General features: G+C 41.3%; 1 protein-coding gene across 1 annotated transcript in view; it reads right to left on the bottom strand.

The window, feature by feature from the left end:
- The window catches only part of efna3b (ephrin-A3b), a 74940-nt gene extending 60327 nt beyond the window's left edge, over positions 1–14613 (bottom strand). The window contains exons 1-2 of the mRNA XM_074684156.1: positions 14017–14613; positions 13541–13761 (exon numbers count right to left, since the gene is read on the bottom strand). Of these exons, the coding sequence (XP_074540257.1) occupies positions 13541–13650 (110 nt within the window). The 5' untranslated portion in view covers positions 13651–13761; positions 14017–14613. The remainder of the gene's footprint in view (positions 1–13540; positions 13762–14016) is intronic.
- Positions 14614–18428: the final 3815 nt, after the last annotated feature.

Genomic DNA, 18428 nt, shown 5'->3' with positions numbered 1-18428 from the left:
GTATCTGGTTTGGCCCTCAGGTAGCTTTGATGAAGTCCAGCTCCTCCCAGTTTGAAGTAATTGGTAGCTTGCAGCTTTTAAAGTAGCTTTCCCAACACCGCCCGTTAGACCAGGCTAAGTGGGGTTGTGAGACAATTTATGCCCTTGCCATTAACGTAAATGTGTGCACTTATGTAAATGCATGAACATAAATCCCCCAGCACGGACCGTAGAGACAAAAGTAACTCCTCTTAGCTAATAATTAACCCGATGATTTGTGGGCACTCGGGCCATCAGACGTGAAGCTTCCTGCAGCAAACAGACCTCCATGAGCGAACAGTTGGCAGGGTTTGATCTTGTCTCTACAAGCTGAATGAGCTGCACTCATTGACACAGCACACAGGGCAGGGCTGGAATCAAAGTCTTCACATCTTTACAAATACATTCAGGCATCAACCTGATTTTGTCTCACACGTTAGCATTAAGCTATCAGCTTAAACATTGTGTATGTATTATTTGAATAACACAGCACAAACAAAAACTCAATCATCCTTAAGCAGGAAGCAATTTCAGAAATGAATCAGCTGAATTTTCCCCTCAGTGGGATTTGTTTGAGTCTCTGTCTAGCAAACAATCTCTTGTTAAAGCTTTTTAAAAACTAAAATTTTCAACTTTTGTCTTTTTTTTCTTTATCATTGTTCACTTCATATTTTAGAGCTCTTGGTTTGATAAAAGCAATTAAACAATTTGATGAGGTCACCATGGGCTTGGAGAGACGTGATTGGCAATTTCCACTCATCCCCAGAAACGACTTGACCAAACAATTAATCAATTAATTGAGAAAATAATCTGAAATGAATTGATAACAAAAATAATGACCAGTTGCTGCCCTCAATCTTTCCATTCCAAAACCTGCACTAAAGTCAGTTTTATGATTATTTATGATTTTGAGTTTTTACCCACCCACACATTCGTACGTTTACACCTTCCACGTAGATACAGAACACAAGGAGAAGCAATAATGTATGAATTATTGGTGGAGTGACTGGTTTGCCCTGACACATCAGACTGGCTGACAGTTTTACTGACTGGTTGCTGTGGCCATCAGGAGCAGAGTGCTTGTGAAGCGAACATTTTCTGCCTCCCTTCGTGGCCTGGCTGGGGCTGATTAAAGCCTTCTGCTGAAACAAGGTCATAATTCACTTAGCCATTTCCCAATTTCCGCATAATTACCCTCCTGCTTCACGAGCGCTAACACGCGCGGGTACACGCGCGCCCACGCTCACATACACTCCTAACGCCACAAACACATTTCCTCTCTGATTTGTGTCATTACTGAGAGGAGAGTGGTTAAAAGGTTTCAGAGTTGGCCTCTTAGTGACAGCTTAAATGGATAAAACCTCAATTAAAGACTCTCCCTCTCTCCGCCGCGCGCTCTCTCTGTGGATAGAATGAGCATAACTCTGAGTCCTCTGCCGTTTGGTGGAGTGAGGAGCCTACCTTTCCTCTTTTCTGCTTAATCAAACCTTCATAATCAAGACTTACTCATATCTCCCCTGATTGCTTTTTATGAAAATCTCTTGGAGTGATGCTCGCTGCAGAAGGAGACCCCCGCACAATAAATTTCAATTTCATCGTTATTATAAGACAAGCTTTCGCAAAACACATCATAAAGTCTGTGGCTGTGATAAACATTGGAAGTTATTTTTTTCATTTAGGGGCGGAAGAAAAAATCAATTCAGATGAGTATCATAGGGATAATTTTTAAGGATTTTTTGAATTGCAATATTTTTTTTCAAATTAAAATCCGTCATTTTGGTAACTGTTGATAAGCTGGGTTGGAGTAAAGTTTCTGCTCTTCTCCAGCAGAGGGTGAAATGTTTTTTCTCTGACTATAGTAACGTAATGTTGGACCCACTAAATTGATTCTTAACATAAATTCTCGCATTTTATGTGCATTTTTTGGGGAAAATATGGCTCCTGATAGACATCGTAATCATCATCATCATCATCATCATCATCATCATCATCATCATCTTACTTTGGTCTGTTGTTAAAAATGTAAACTAAAAACTGCAAAAAAAATTAAACATTGCAAAATTGTAATCTTAATTGTATCGGCAACTCAGAAATCCTAGAGGTTTTTTGCCCCAGCCCTATTTTGCATGGACAGACCTTTTCAGTTTGTGTATAAATCACATGATGGATGACGGCAAAGGTATAAAGAACATCTGTTCACACTGTTTTGATGCTGGTATCTGAGGATTAAGCTAGCTAACAGCTACCCTCGGATTACCTGGCGCTATTATTTTTAATATTCTGTATTCAGGGACGACAGAAAGTTTAGTACTTTAACTTTGAAAGTGATATAAAATACCAGAGGTGCATAGTAACTTGACATACACTGATCAATTGGTGTCAATTTCCTTAATTTTGGGTGATCGGTGATTGGTGATCGGCTCATCTTTATGTATGAAACTGCTCCTCCAGGAAGGTCTGACAGCCAGCTATTGTTGCTTTTTGCTCTGAGACCTAAAACTTAGGACACTTTATTGGTTGTTTAAGTCAAAACATAAAGATTGTATTATTTCACAGGTATTGTTCAATGATGTTCAATAAAATAAGATTGAAACATTGAAGGTATATGCTGTCAGTTATAAAAAATGAAAAAAAAAAAAAAAAATCGGTATCGGCAGGTCAGGGCTTTTTTAAAGATCAGTGATCTGCCAGAAATTTGTGATCGTGCACCCCTAATAGAAACAGTTGATCTTGATGCTATCGCTCTTGTCCATGAGATTCAGTAGAAGTAATTTTAGTCTGTTTAAAACCAGCTAAAAACTCCTCACTGGAGCTTTAAACATTAGTTCATTTGTGTGTTATTGAATATTAAAAGATTTAATTTCACATATTTTTATCATATCATACAAACCTACAGCAGACTCACAACCTGGATAGTAGGATGTTTACATCTTGATGACCTGAAAACAACATTCATAGCCAAAGCTCATCAATTAGCACCGTTTCGCTCAGTGAGCACACACAACACACACTATTTTGACAGTTGATTCCTGGTGTGAGTTGGATAAAAGCAGCGCCGTTCTCAAGTGCGACTGTATTGTCCTAATGTTGAGGATTCCTAATTGTCATGTCTGTAGAGTTTATTAATGCTCGGCCGCTCAGCTCTGTTGTGATCAGGCTCAGCATATGGCCTCAGATTGCCACTACGCTGCTACCATTAACCACATCACAAACATACCAAATGAGCATCTGGTGTGTGTGTGCGAGAGATGACACTCTGCATTATTAGCACCCCCCACCCCCACCAAAGCCCCAAGAGCTGTAGAGAGGAGTAGAGTAGATATCACACACTCTTACACACACTTACCAACATTTAGTAGCACGCACAAACACCGAGGCATAAGGGGCTTTGAAACAGCTTGTAAACATCACAGCCTTGTTATTGGCACCTGATTACACTGCTGGAGCTTAGGAGGCATCAGCTCAGAGAATAACGTTAATATCAACAACATCCAGTGAGTGTGCATTTGACTGTGTGTATGTTTGGGAGGTTTTGTGCACCGCCTCCGGCCCATCGCTGCGGGATCTGTTCTCTGTGGACAATTTGTTCAAATTTAACACATGGGTGGGAAGATAAATTCATGTTACACCCAACATTTTTGCCCTAAAATCTACAGATAACGAGGGGAGACGGTCATTCAGTAATTTGGCTGTCAGAGGGGGGAAAAAAGCTATTCATTCGCCTCAGATGGCGGCACTTTAACTTAAATCAGCACAAACACAGCAAGGCTCTGACACAGCTGCTCTTGTTACTGTGGTGAAAATTTATCTTTAAGATCCAAACTACCCTGAAAAGATCTTTTTAGTGTCACTTTACTGTCGCTACTTAAGTTAATTTGTGAGCTCTACGGTTCTGTTCCTTGCCTCTACATTTTATTAAACAGACTCTGTCCTGGGGTAACCTCTGGTTTATGCAAAACAGTGATCACGGACCACCAAACAGCCTGAAATCACTGGTGTAAATGCTAACACTGATGTATTTGTGTGTATGTAAAAAGCTCCTGGGTGTCTTAGTTCAACCAAACATAAAATAAGCATGATACGAGGCAGATTTGTCCTTTAGCTAAAATCAATACAATGTGCATCTGTAAGTGAACAATATTGACTAAGAAAGATGCTTTTTGGCACAGAAATAAGTCACCAGTGTGACAAAATGTCAGCAGCAATCATTGCTGTATTTTGGCTTCATTTGTTTCACAAAGATAGAGAGCTGTCATCCATGATTTTATACAGTTAACAGTGTAAAACCACTCAGACCCACTGAAAAGCTCATTTTCAGTATCAGTGGCAGAGGAAATGAACAGATAGCCTGTTTATTGCCGTAAATGTACTCTTTCAAACAATGACACCTCATAAATCATGTCAAAAAAAGTGGAGTGAGACACTGGAGAGTAAAGAGAGGTGTGGAAAACCAACATGATGGCTGGAGCAGGAGAGGGACAGAGGGGTTTAATAGAAAGGCTTCAGAAAATAGAATATTGTCCATCAGAAGATAGCTTTCCTGAGTTTCTGTTGCCAGAGCAGAGTCACCGTGATCAAAGAAACATGAAGCAGCAGCTGTTACCAACCTGAGGGTAGTGACAAAAAAAGAATTGGCACCTTTAGAGCTCAGCACGTTTTCACACACATGTGCACTTGGCGAGAATTCAGGTTTGGGTCTATCCTTGTTTGGTTTTTGGAAATAACACTAATTGGGCGACATAGACACACCCTGTCAGAAAAAGCTGAAGGACAAAGCTTAGCTTATCATCAATTTGAGACAAATCAATAGAGTTAATGCCATAACTCATCATTTTCATGCAGCAGTTGCTTCTTTGGGATTTAAGCTAGAAACGTCTCCATTGAGAGCACTGTTTGGACGAGTAGCTTGGACGGTTCAACTTAGAGCTATGACCCTTTGTTGCATGTCTTCCTCAACTCACCACTCGTTAAATTTCCTGTCTCTTTTCAGATGTTCTATCAATACAGACAAAAATTATTACTTAATAAGAAAAAAATCATAGACATGGGTACTGAATTAGGTACTTTTGCAGGTACCAACTGAATCATGTCTGTAGTACTGCATGCCATTTCATGTAAATCAAACTGTACCATGTTTTGGTACCTAAACGCATCCTTGTGACTGTGAGGGAGTAGAAGAGAAGGTGAGTTTCCATGGTGGACATGAATACAGCATTAAAAGTTTACATAGTGAGAAATAAATAAGATAAATTCAAAAACTTTGACAGTTTATTATCAAAACAAATTAATATTTACTACCACACAAACACACACAAAAGTACTGAAAATTGGTACCACTGAATATCAACACCGATTACACCCATCACTTGGCATTAGTTTGGGGTTTTATCGCTATAACAACTTAATTTTGTCATCAAACACTAACCAGAACTTAAAAGACGAACAAACAAAAGCAACGCAACAAATGTCATATTTTGTAAAACAACTTTCTCGGTTCTGAAAAAGGACAATTTAAGATATCCCACTGCCTTTGGAGGAGACTCTACATAAAGATGATATAAATTATTTCTTTTAACTTCAGGAAAAAACTTTGTCCAGAAGACAAACAACAATATATACACTTTCCTTTATTTCTAAGGTTGAGTCAGATGTTGTATTTGTACAGCTTTAACTATAAGCATCCCTGACTTTGTTCCAGGATAGCAGAAATAGTGCAAAACACACCAGATCTAAGATTAAGGTAAATTAATAGGATTGGTTTTCAAGGGTTGGTTTTCTTTCTTCTAAAAAGGTGTTTGTTAGAAACAAGGCCAATTTAATAACTGACTGCGTGTGGTTGGAAACTGTTGTGAAGTAAAACACCCACACACACTGTGGGGAACTCCACACATGAACCAAACCTGGCAACGAATTTATCAAGCATCTCTAAATAGGCACCAGCCCTTACTGACCCAACACTCCACAGTGTGTGGATGGCCGTCCTTTAAGGCATCAGGATGAAACCAGTTTTATAAACTGAGAAACTCATTCTGTCTGTCTGCCTCAGGATTTAGCTGAGCAGCAGCTGCTCTAAGCTGCTGTGATTCCCAGCAGGTGGTAAACGATATGATAAACATGCGTGCACACTTCAGCAGATGTGGAACTAACAAATACAGAAGTTGTGATTTCAAAAAACAACAGCATTCTAAAATATCTTCTGAGAAAGTTTCTAGGTTCAGGTTTTTCATTTTCCGTTGCTGATCTTTGTCCAGGACATGACGCTGCATTGAAACAGGCCATTCAAGCCTGACTGAAAACAAAGGAATACATCAGTATAATAAAGTGTCTGAGCCTCATAATCCACACACCTCACTTTCTTGCCTCAAGACATGATGAAAAAATAAGAACTCTTTGCATGTGGTTTTCAGACATCTGTCAGTGTCATGAATCATATAAATACTGGTCTCAGCATTGATAAGGACAGATTTCAAATAAATCCATATCACATTATCAACACACATCAGCTCTGCATGCATTATCCTTGAAGTTTCAGCCAAATGACACAGACGTGCGCAGAGCATTAAAACAGGCTGACAGCAGTGTCAAAATATCACCTACGTTATTATTTTAACTGTCTGTCTCAATTAAAAGAGCTTCGCACAGAAAGTGTTCGATGTGCACTCATAAAATTACCGTGGTGTGTTCACCAGACCAAAAACACACACTCAGGTTGTCACACAAGTCAGTGTTACCCATAAATTAAAATGGTTCAGAGGCTCCATATGCTTACACTCCTAAAATCTGTACCAGAATATAGAGGAGGAAGTAGAAGACATGGAGCATTGACTGAGAAGTCAGTTTAAGGCAGTATTCATGTGTAGTTCTTACTGCTGCCCACCACTTCAACACAATCTCCCCAGAGGTTGACTTCTAAGTATATATCCTCAACATCGGGGAAAGACCAACAGAGATGCATTTACTGTTTGTTTGTTTTTTTGATTTTCCAGTTCCAGTGTTCGGTCTATACAAAGATGTACTTTTTAACTGATTTTGTGACTTCCAGTGGCATTGCCCTCTGTTTTGTATCTCTTGATGCTGGAGGGGTTGCACCAGCTTCTTTTCATGACTCTTGGGACAGCTAAATGCATGTAATGCAAGAAAAACATGTTGTATCACATGACAGTATGTGATTGCATCACATGGCGCAACACATCATGTCCATAGACTGTATAAAACATGGACGAAGCATCTGCGACGTCACCTGCCTGCTCCTGAAACCGTAAAATGAAGCCAATCGGCGGACGCTGCCACATTTGCTATATAGCGCCCGGCAGTCATGTGACCTGACCTGTGCCTCTGATTGGAAAATCAAACGATCCTAATAACTTCTAAAATGCAGATAGAAGAAAATTCACCCACCATACAGTGTGTGACAAAAGTTAAATCGGCCTTTTAGACCCAAGCTGTTTTTTTGAATCAGGCTGTAAATATGTTTTTTAATGCCGTAAAAGTCCGTTTTTATGGCTGGGTGTCTACGTGACTTCCAGTCTTTCTGCAGCCAGCCTCAAGCGGATTCTCGATGAACAGCGACTTTTAGCACTTCCGCAATAGGCTTCATTTCTACTAACCAGATGTTGCCCCTTGATCATGTCACATCTCATCGTGCATAGGGATGGGTAACTAGGTACTTTTATAGGTATCAACCGAACTCTGTATTACCGAGTACCTATTCATGTAAAGTCAAAAGGTACCATGTATAGGTTCCCAAACACATGCTTGTGACTGTTAGTGAGTGGAAGAGTAGGCAATTTTTCATACATACATATGAAACAGAAATTACATTAAATAAAGTACGATATAAAATGTGTTAATCGTGAAAAATCCCTGATGCCTGATGTTTTACTTGCTTCAATTAATGTTTTGTTTCCCTTCTGATAATACACTCCTGTTGTTTGTTATTGATGTTTTAAGGAGTTATGAATTACAGTGTAGTATGTGCATGGACAAGTAAGGTACACTGAATTTCAGTGGAAGCATTTCCAATGCTGCCATTGGCATTTCAGCACTTTTCATTCAGATGAATGCTATAATAGCTCTGATTAAACATTCAAATAGTTACTTGGACCATTTCCTCCTTTTAGAAACAAAGACAGTCTTTCCTTGCCTTCATCACAATCTGAGATAAAAGTAGTGTTTGTTCTGGGCAACCATTAGGAGACATTTCTAGCACTTTCTCTCCTTCTCCAATCAGCAGAGCATCTCTGCTAACCACTGCTTGGAATCCACAGTCACTTAAATCAATGCCAGTCCAAACCAGCCATTTACACACTCAATGTCCCTATTTTGTATCAGAGTTTCTCAACTTTCTCTGACTTTGTTTCAGCTTGGTCTTGGCCAATTTATATCATTTGGGCTCATAAAGCCTGCTCCCGTTTCATTCAGACCATTACAGCGGTCAGTTAGCAATGGATTCAAGACTGAGCAAGCTCTAACTCTAAACATCAACAGTCTATTTTCACAGCAATGCCTCAGATTAGTCGATCATGTCGGTGAGACAGCGTCTGAGGAAATGAAAGAGCCGATTAAAAGATGTGGAATGACACAGTCAGCTCGATATTTCAGGCCCGTCTTTTCCTCAGGATGAGTCTAAGTTTTTAATGTGTATATGTGTAAATTTAAAGGACCTGCAAGGGGTAGTGTTTGAGTTAGCTTTGGTCAAAACCTCAAAGTAGAGCTGTGAGAGGGAAAGAAAAAAGAAATCCTGGGAGAGGTGAGCTGAGGTGAAGGAAAACCAGGGCTCAAAGAAAGCCGGCGCATTTTCTAACACTGGAAAGATTCAGTCCAAGTTAATTTGACAGAGTCTCACAACATTCGCATTAAACTACAGAGCTCCCAAAATATCTCCACCCCAAGAGTGCTTTCCCATCAGGCAATTGGAGGATGAGAGGCAAAGAAAGAGGTGGGAGCGCTCTTCTGAAATCTAGCTCATCCTCAAAGAGAAAAAAAAAAGATGGAGGACGCAAAATAATTCATTTCTTTTGCTCCTTTCTTGTACACGTCTCTTATTGCTCCTCTCAGCTGGCAGACAATAGCTGTCCAATCAGAAAAATGTACCCGGATAAAATTTGTGTGTGTGTGTGTGTGTGTGTATGTGTGTGTGTCTGTGAAAGGGGGCAATGGATCTTATTATGCAAACAGAAGTCATCCATCACACAGGTGTTCCCTATTGCTTTTAATTAATGACGTCTCCGTGCAAGCCTCTGCGCGCCACACACACTCCAACACCCACACATGGCTCCATAAAGCAGCGTCCGCTCACCTGTTAGCTATGTGGCCGTATTATTCACCGCTAATGAACAGTGTGTGTCTGTTCGGCTGCTATGATGATCACTGAGTCTGTGTGTGAGCGTTTACATGTGCTTGTATTAAACCTATGAAGCGGTAGGGCAAACACCTATGATAGATGGGTTGTATCCACACACACGGGCGCACACACTCACACAGGCAGGCCCTGTGTCTTGTGATAGTGAGTGAGTAATGCTCTCCATTGTGCACATATTCATAAATGTAAATGTTGTTGTCCTAAGTGGGGCTGGGAGACAGATAGGTTTGTGTTGCTGTCGAGGGGGTGGTTGATTGGCCTGTTTAATCCTCTCGACTGCATCTGTGTTTCCCCCTCTCCCTTTCCCTCTGTCTCACACACACACACACTCACACACACAAACTCAGTCTGTGTTATGTTGTCTAAAGTAAGAGCTCAGAGCATGGATCAGGGCATTGGCCGAGCATTATCATCATTGTTATGATAACCCTCCTCCCTGTGCTCTGTTATAATTCAACACATATAAATTCCTGACTTCTCCTCTCCTCTAACACATCAAGTAGTGCTTCACTGTCTCACCTTCTCTCTTTCTCTCTCTTCTCTCAGCCTTGCATTATTTCTCTCCCGCCCTGCGTGACGTGTCTCTGCACACTCTGACGAGCCGGATGAATATGAAACAAGTTCCACCTCAGCATCGATTACCTCACGTACGCATGTGCATTTATATGAGGAGCAAATTCTGCTTGCGATAGCTGGCTTCATTCCAGTGGCATGCATCGAGGTGACAATGTCACTGCTACCCACACACATTCACAAATATATGCAAACACACATTCTACAGTCTAGAAATGCTTATGCATTTGTTTATGCGCAGCTAAATCGCCTGGAAAAATATACAGCTGATAAATTAAGAGATATCAGCAGATATCCATTATGCAAACCGGTTTACAGCCGCGTTATTAGATTACATGCATACACACATACACGCACGTATGCACTCGTGCACGCACACACTCACAGGGGTGGTTAATTGCCAGGTGGTGGAAGATAATGTGTGATTTAACGGACTGATGGATTCTGTTTTGTTATGGTCACCCATCGATAGGCAGAGACATCTGTAGCAGGGCAAACACACACTAACAATCATTTTCTCACACTCACACAAACTGTTAAACACACATTCATGCCCAGGGATATCAGTGGCAAGTGACTGATGGGCAAAGGCAGAAGCCTTTGTGCAGGACGCGAACACAGGAAATGATCTATCTTATGAAGTTAAAAAAAGTACACAGCATGGACGTGTGAGTGTGTGTGCAGCAACAATCACACATGTACACAAGCATGCTAGCATAGACACATACACAGCAATCATGCATGCGTATGTGTGTATGTGAAGCAGTTAATCCATGGTAACGGTTTCAGCCTGTCTCTCGTTGTTGATGAGTTGCTCGGGGTCAGACGCTGGTTGAGAAACTGCAGGGTCCCGAGGCTTTACAATGTGTTTACCACTCAAACTGACAGCTATACTACAGCTTATTATTGGCCCTCTAAACCCCCACACTGCACTGCGAGTTACAGAAACTCCAGAGACGCAGATTGCCAACGGCTAGCCACACGCCAGCCAATCCTAGTGATGTCGAATGCGGTGGTGTGGTGTTGAGTGTGGTGATTAAAAAAAATGGTTAAAACGGGATCACGTGGTGGTGAAGAAAAGTATGAAAAGGGGTTTCAAAGAGTTGATTAGCCAGGTTATCCTACAGTGTATCTGTCTTTTGTGAGCCACTGTCCATGGCCTCTTTGTCTCCTAATTCAATAAGTAGGCTGAATGAAAAAGTTATCCCCTCTCACAGCTCATACGCTGTCATTGTGTCGGTGTGCAGGGAGAAAGAGGAAGACAGAGAGGGAGAGGATCAGGGATGAGGCATGTCCACTGAGATCCAGTGTTCTTTAATTAACCACAGTCTTTTATAAAAGACACACACACACACTGAGACTCACACTGCAGGGGCTCAGAATATTCTGCCGCTGGGATCAGAAAAAAAAATTGCTGGCACTGAACATGTGAAGAGAGAAGGAGACAGAGCAGGACTGTGCAGCACTGAGGTCCTGAACAATCAGGTTAAAGGTTAGTCTGCTTGTGTCTTCTACAGTCCTCCCACTGCTGTCTGAAAAACTAATAGCAGCTTTTTCCTTCCTTACTAAACAGCAAACATCTAAATGTATATATAATAACCGCTGATAAATTACTCACTAAAGAACAGGTTGAAACTGCTCATGCAGTGTTAAGTTAATTGTACGGAGGAGCACAAGTTCACCCCTCTCCTTTCCTTTCATGCCCTCGAGCGCTTTATCCACATTTTATCTAAATCCACTTCTGTCTCTGATATGAAAACCCAAGGTGGAATTTTATTAGCATTTATTATTGAATTATTACATAGCGAAAAAGTACAGAATTGAAAATCAGCGCCGTCCACAGTGAGAGTTGTAGAAATATTAGAGCTAAAGTGCATTAGCTGTAAATGTGCATGCTGTATTAGTTTCCCTCAGTGTGTGGAAATGATTTTCTCACATTCAGGAAAACTTTTATTGTTTACAGTATTGTACAGCATCTAATAACGTGATGTTTTCGGCTTCTATAATTTTACATCATGTCTGCTTATTCTGTTACGGGGGGTATATCCACTTGCCTTTCATAGTTTTATTTCATGCCGTAAACTAAAATCGCTGTCGGCAAACGAATCATCGATTCTCCTCCTGTGAAAATAACAGTACCGTTTCTGACTTTTCGGATTGTTTACGTCTTTAATAAACGCAGTCGTAAAACCTGTGCCGCTTTATATCAGACTGCACATCTTAGGGGACCACTAAATTGTGCTGGAGAAGTAAACACCACAAACTGAGCTGTTTTGAGGAGCCCCTGGTACCTGGAATAAAGCAGAGAGGATTCACTGCAAGATGGAGAGAAAATAGGAAGGTGTGTGTAAGAGTGTGACATGCGCGCTTGGGTACTACATAGTCTCCAACGTAGGATGATTAGTGCATTTTTTACTGACTTTTCTAAATTATCAAAATGCTGTGGACTGAAGGTGAGACTACTGAAATGAAGGATTTCTAATGAGTAAATATTTCATTCCACGTTTGTTATTCAGTCCCAAATTTTAACGCTTTTATACCACATTTGGAACAGAAAAGACAGCGTCTGTGAATTTAACAAATTAAAAGCGGATGGGTGGTTTAGGCGATTCTGAAACCCAACCAACAAAACATTAACTGAAGAGGATTTTTCTGTGAATTGTAGGAAGCCTACAGTGTGCTGCTGCAGACAGACACTCCACTCCTGATCCAGCAGAAGCCATGGAGTTAGAGGACAGTATTAAAAAGACAGAGGAAAAAACATAAAACAGAAGAGGAAAAAAGCGTTTCTCACTTGAATCAAGATAGGGACGAGAAGTGAGGGATTAGGAGGATAACAAAAAGGCCAATAGACTGAGTGTAAACAAGAAAGGGGGTTAGAGAGGGATAGAAGAAGAGAGCAAGCTGGAGAGGGAGTGCAGAGGAGAGATTGAATAGTGACACTGCTCCAACACAATGGGGTCAGGATGAAGAAGTGCTCCTAATTGAACCAGATAGAGGAGAAGACAGAGAAAGACTGAGAGGGGCCAGTTACATGACAGGGAGAGAGCCAGAGAGGAGGACAGAGAAGAATCACATGTGATTCTCTATTCCATCTCTTTCTGATCCTCCACGCTACATGGGTAAAGGAAAAAAGAAGAGAAAGGAGGAAAGTATTCAAATATAGCAAGATGCATGGATTGATGTTTGACTGAAGACCAGAGACTAAATACGTCCTGCTAGCTGAGCTGGTGGAGGTGTTGAAAAGATGGTTTGAAGCCACCTTGACTGCACAGTAGGGGTCTGACAGGGCACACTCAAAAATAGCATTACCCTACGGAGAAACATGAGAGGCCTTTTTTAAATAGTTTTTGTGGATCTCAATAATTTCTTACCCTCAAGAGAGTGAAATACACCAAAAATGCAACCAAGTTAAGCTTAAACTGCACCAAACAATCAATAAACTCTTGTTTCCACCTCAGAGTCCAAGCTGAAGGACTGAGGGGCATTTTCATCTCCTTTAACAGGTGGAGAATAGAGAGATCAAAGGAAAAGGCACATCCACACACACACTCACACTCTGATACACATGAGGAGTGGGGGTCTTACTGTATGTTGGAGCTGTTCCAGTACACGGAGTGCCTGTTGGCTGACACCTGGCTCAGGTCCGCCCAGGTGAGACTCGTTAGCGCCCAGAGAGACAGCACCACCAGAGCCATGCTCCCGGCTCCTTTCTCGGCCCTCCGTCCCTCGGGGTCTCTCTCTTTCCGGCCACTCTCTCGGTCCCTTCACCCCACCAAACAACGCGACTCAAACATCCCAGCAAATGCCTAACAGACACACGGGAGAGAGGGGAAGAAAAGCTTCAAGCCTGCACACAAACAATGAATACGTTCAAAGACTGTGCGACTCTCTGTGGTTAACAAGTGTTGTAAAACTCAGAAGTCTATTGTGGGGTTAAGTTACCGTGGACCCCGCTTCCCCCCATAAACCACAAACTGCGTACCCCTCACCCTCCCTTGCTACCTCCCACACAAATCCTGGGGCTTCAAACAAGGGGCTCTCTGGAAGTCCTCTCCTCTCACCGGGAACTGCTGCGCGTGAGCCCGCCAGAGGGGTGCAGGGGGCCGGTAACGGGTCCACGAGGGAGGTCGCTCTTCCTCTGTGCATGAACGGGTCCTCTCCGATGGGAAAGAGTTGCTCTCTGCTGCGTGAACAGCCTCAGTGAGAGAAAATTAATAGTAGATAAAAATGTTAAAATAGGGAATAAAAAGCAAGTCCTCCCGTTTTTCAACTTGTCTTGCAGTACGTGATGCTGCAGTTTGTCTTTCCTTTCAGAGATCCGAGGGTCGCAAAGCACGCCGGGATCAATAACCGCTGCAACAATTCAACCAGCCAGCTTCACGAGCTCTTCCAAGACTCTATCCGAGGACCATCGCTTACGGTGAGCAGCCTGCCCACCCGTCTCTCTCCACTCTCTTCCTCTCCTCCTTCTCCTCCTCTCTCTGTTTGGTAGGCAGCACTCGTTCACTTTCTAACTCCACCCCCTGCGAGCGACAAAAGCGCATTCCTCCAATATTGTGGCCGAATCGCAGCACATCAGGCATCACTGCGACTGAAGTTTTTTTTCCCATCAACTATTCGACCTCCTCTTCCTCTCCTGGTGTAAAAGTAGAAAGCTTTGAGTCCTCCCTTTGTCAGATACGTATGCAGCCACCATCTGCAGTCTATTTTTCAATGTTACCCCCCCCCCAAAAAAAAGAAAAGAACACACACACACACACACACACACACACACACACACACACACACACGTTTCTCCTCCGCCTCTCGGGCCACAAATGCACGCACACTTTTATGACACAGGGTACAGAAAAAAACAGCCTGTCTCACGCACACACCATACATCCCCCACTGGTATCAGCTCCCCTTGCGAGGATCCCCAGACAGCATAAGTCAATTTAATACAGCACTAATATCATGCTCAATCCTCTTAAAGCTGAAGCACATTAACAGTCATGTTCACGCGCACGTGCATGCGCATATAATCTCCACTAAAGTAAATACAGCCTAAATTTACAGTGTGTTAGGCATGTTTACTGTGATGTCTCAGATGTTGGTAAAAGTTTTGAAAAAGATTTAAAGGGGCTTCATTTTTAATTAATCCTGAAAAAAATATACTTTTATATCTAATGATATTAAATAAGTGTAATTTCCCACACACGTGTTGTGGCCCATACAGTTGGAAGCTTAGAGAAAAGGAAAAATACTAAGTCATTTGCCCCCCCTCCATCACCTTTGCTGTCACAAACTGTGCACCCAAAAAGAAGAAGAAGAGGCCAGACATGAAGAGAGACAGGGGGAGGAGGAGGGAGTCAGGGAAAAAAAAAAAGAGTGATAGCAGATAGGAGAAAGATTGTTACAGTTTTCTTGCCGCCTGCTGGGAATGAGTTGGTTAAGGAGAAGTCAGAATGATTTATTGGGAGAAAAAAAGGAGGGAAATAGGGAGAAGGAGAGCAAGAAAGAGGGAGAGATGAGATGCCATTGGGGAATCCCTCTGTCTTCTCCAGTCCTTTCTCCCTCTCTCATGAGCTGTCCATTTAATCCCCCAACTGTCCATGTGTCTCTCTTTCTCCTCCGCCTCTCCTTTTCACTTTATTCTCCCGTTTTGGATGCGAACTTTCTCCTTTCTGCCATCCCTGAAACCTGGCTCTGCTATTTTGCCTCTGTCTTTTGTTAACTTTGTCTCTGGTGGTCTACCTGTCTCCTTCGCCTGTACCTCTCTCCCTCTTTCTGTTACAGCAGGCATGCAACTTTTTAATGAGCACTCTTCTTTTGCCTCCTCTCCCTGCGCCTCTGTCTATCGTTTCTCCTCAGTTTCTCCATGTTGTATCTCTGTTTATCACTACACTGCATGGTGTAGTATCACGGCATCTCAGTCAAACAGCTGGTACAATTAAATATGCATCCCTAGATGTATGCATGTGCTTGAAAAAATAAATCATTCTCGCCTCTTTCTGCCCTTTAACTGTCGGTTCACCCAAAAAACAAAGATACATATTTCATGGGTTTGTTCTTTTCCCAGTGCAGTGCCATTTACGGGTTTCACAATATTGAAAGATACATTTTTATTTCAACAACTAATTTCATTTGCTTTCTTGCTGAGACTTTGATCCAAAGTTTGATAAAACACTTATCTTAGCCCAGCAGCCAGTTAGCCTAGCTTGGCTTAGCATGGCATTAACTCTTAAAATAAAAATTAGCCTGGCTCTTCCTTTTGAAGGCAAGTAATGCACTTCCTACAATCTCCATTGTTTAACTTAAAACTTTGTGGTTTCATCAAAAAAATCCAAGAAACAATCTCCAGTAATACTGGGACATACACATTTTGACATCGTACAGAGTAAAAATTCACAAGATAATAAAATGTTGGTTGGATTTATTAGTCACAACTTGATAGATCTCTGCTGTTTTCATTATCTATGTTAAAAATAGCCTATAGTTGTATGTCAGAAGTATCAAGTTGCCTAACTGAGCTAACTCTTTAACTAAGCTGAATTTATTCATTTGTTTACAAGCAAATTGTTGTCTGTTAGTAGTTCCATATTGCTAAATTAAGCAACCACCAACTAACTGTTGTCTGTCACTAACAAGGGGCAACATCCAGTTCAGAATAATGAAACCTACGTGGAAGTGGTAAAAAATGTTTGTTCAGTGAGAATCCGCATGAGGCTGGCTATGGAAGTACCGGAAGTCACCATGGCAAGAAAAATACTTTTATGGTATCAAAAATCGTATTTATTGGTTCAAAAAACAGCTCGGGGCTGAAATGTTAATTTTGCTAACAGCACACACTTGTGGTGGTGGTGGTGGGGATTTAAACTCTGCAGTTTAGAAGATATCATCTGATTGCGATTGAGCCCTATTAGAAAGGAAGTTCGAAGCCTGCATCATATCCAGCATGGCTTCAATCGACTTCAATTCACTGTAGCAGGAACGGAAGAGTGACATCGCAGAGACTACGTCTATATTTTATACAGTCTACAGACAGATGGTATCTGTAGCAAAGCTAACTGTTGTCAGTAGTCTCATATCGCTAAACTAAGCTAACTGTTATCTGTCAGTGGAGTCTTATATTGCAAATTCTAGCTAAGTATCTGTTAATAGTCTTATAATGCCAACTAATCTACAGCTGTCTGTCAGTCGTCTTTTGTTGCTCAGCTTAAACAAAGGTTGGCTGTCAGTACTTTCTAAGTCCTTAACAAAGCTGGCCATTGACTGTCAAGAGCCCTATTTTGCCAATTTAAGCTAATTGTTGCCTCCCAGGAGGCATACTTTTGAAGGATGAGTGAGGAATTTCTGCGCTGTCTCGACTCTGGTGATCCCTTGCTTCAAAATCAAGATTTATTTTTCAGGTATGAAGACTGCCTCTCAGTTTTCTGAGCACCACCATCTACTGTCATTAAAATGACTCCTGCCAAATGTCCATATGTTATGGAAGAAAATGAACACAATACAGATCTGTTCTTAATATCTATTCCCACTGAACATGGATAATACCCTTCATACAGGTGAAGTACGTGTAAAGTCCATGTAAGGATGAGAAAAGATGAGAGTGTTTGTCAGGCAACCTGGATGATGCAATCTGGGTGGGACATATTCTGCAAATGAAGCAAGTAACATGCGAATGTGATGTGCAACATGTTAAGTGCTCCATTTGCGCCATTTATGCCACAATGGCTGATAAGCATGGAGATCATATGGTGACTGCACAGACTGGTGGAGGTTAATTCATCTGGAACATACGGGACAAAGTAATGGTATCTGTTGTGATCCTTTCCTGAACTCTGTGACACCATCTGTTCTTTTTGCATGAACAGCAATAAAAAGGAGCTTATTTTGAGGAAATTAGGTAAGATGAAAACCTTTGTCTGTCATTTGATCTTAGTTATTAGTTCAACTAGCAATTTAGCACTGCTCTATTAGCATTTTTGGCTTTATCGTAGCATTTAGTCACGCCTATCTTTGTTTGATCACAACAGTCACTGGAGTGACATTTACTGGAAAAAAACAGATGTGTCTTTGGATACTCCAGAACAGTGCCAGTTAATTATTCAAGCTGAGTAACCACAAAATATGGCATTCCAACCAACACACATTGAGTGAGTAAACTTTTGTTTTTTTAAGATTCATTTTAAACGTTATAAATTATTTCTTGTGTTCTACGACGTTTTTTGCGAGATACAAAGTGATGAGGTTAGATGTTTATCTGTAGCAATGTGCTTTTGTTAACTCTTACATTACAGACAACTGCAACTCTACTTTATTACCCACTTAATGTCTGACTTATGTACAAACAGTTTAATTTTCATGTCCCATTGCTGAACTTTAACAGAAAACTTAGAAGTATTGCCACTGTTGTTTCTTTTGATGAAAAATTCAACAGCATCACAAGAACTGAAATCCAGTCTAAAGAATCAACATTTTTTTATATATA

This window comes from Halichoeres trimaculatus, unplaced genomic scaffold (assembly GCF_033239565.1).
Source record: "Halichoeres trimaculatus isolate MK-OKI-2021-1 unplaced genomic scaffold, fHalTri1.1 fHalTri1_scaffold_12, whole genome shotgun sequence".
Classification (NCBI taxonomy): domain Eukaryota; kingdom Metazoa; phylum Chordata; class Actinopteri; order Labriformes; family Labridae; genus Halichoeres; species Halichoeres trimaculatus.
Note: the sequence above shows the minus strand (reverse complement) of the source record. Positions and strands in the feature narration are given on the sequence as shown.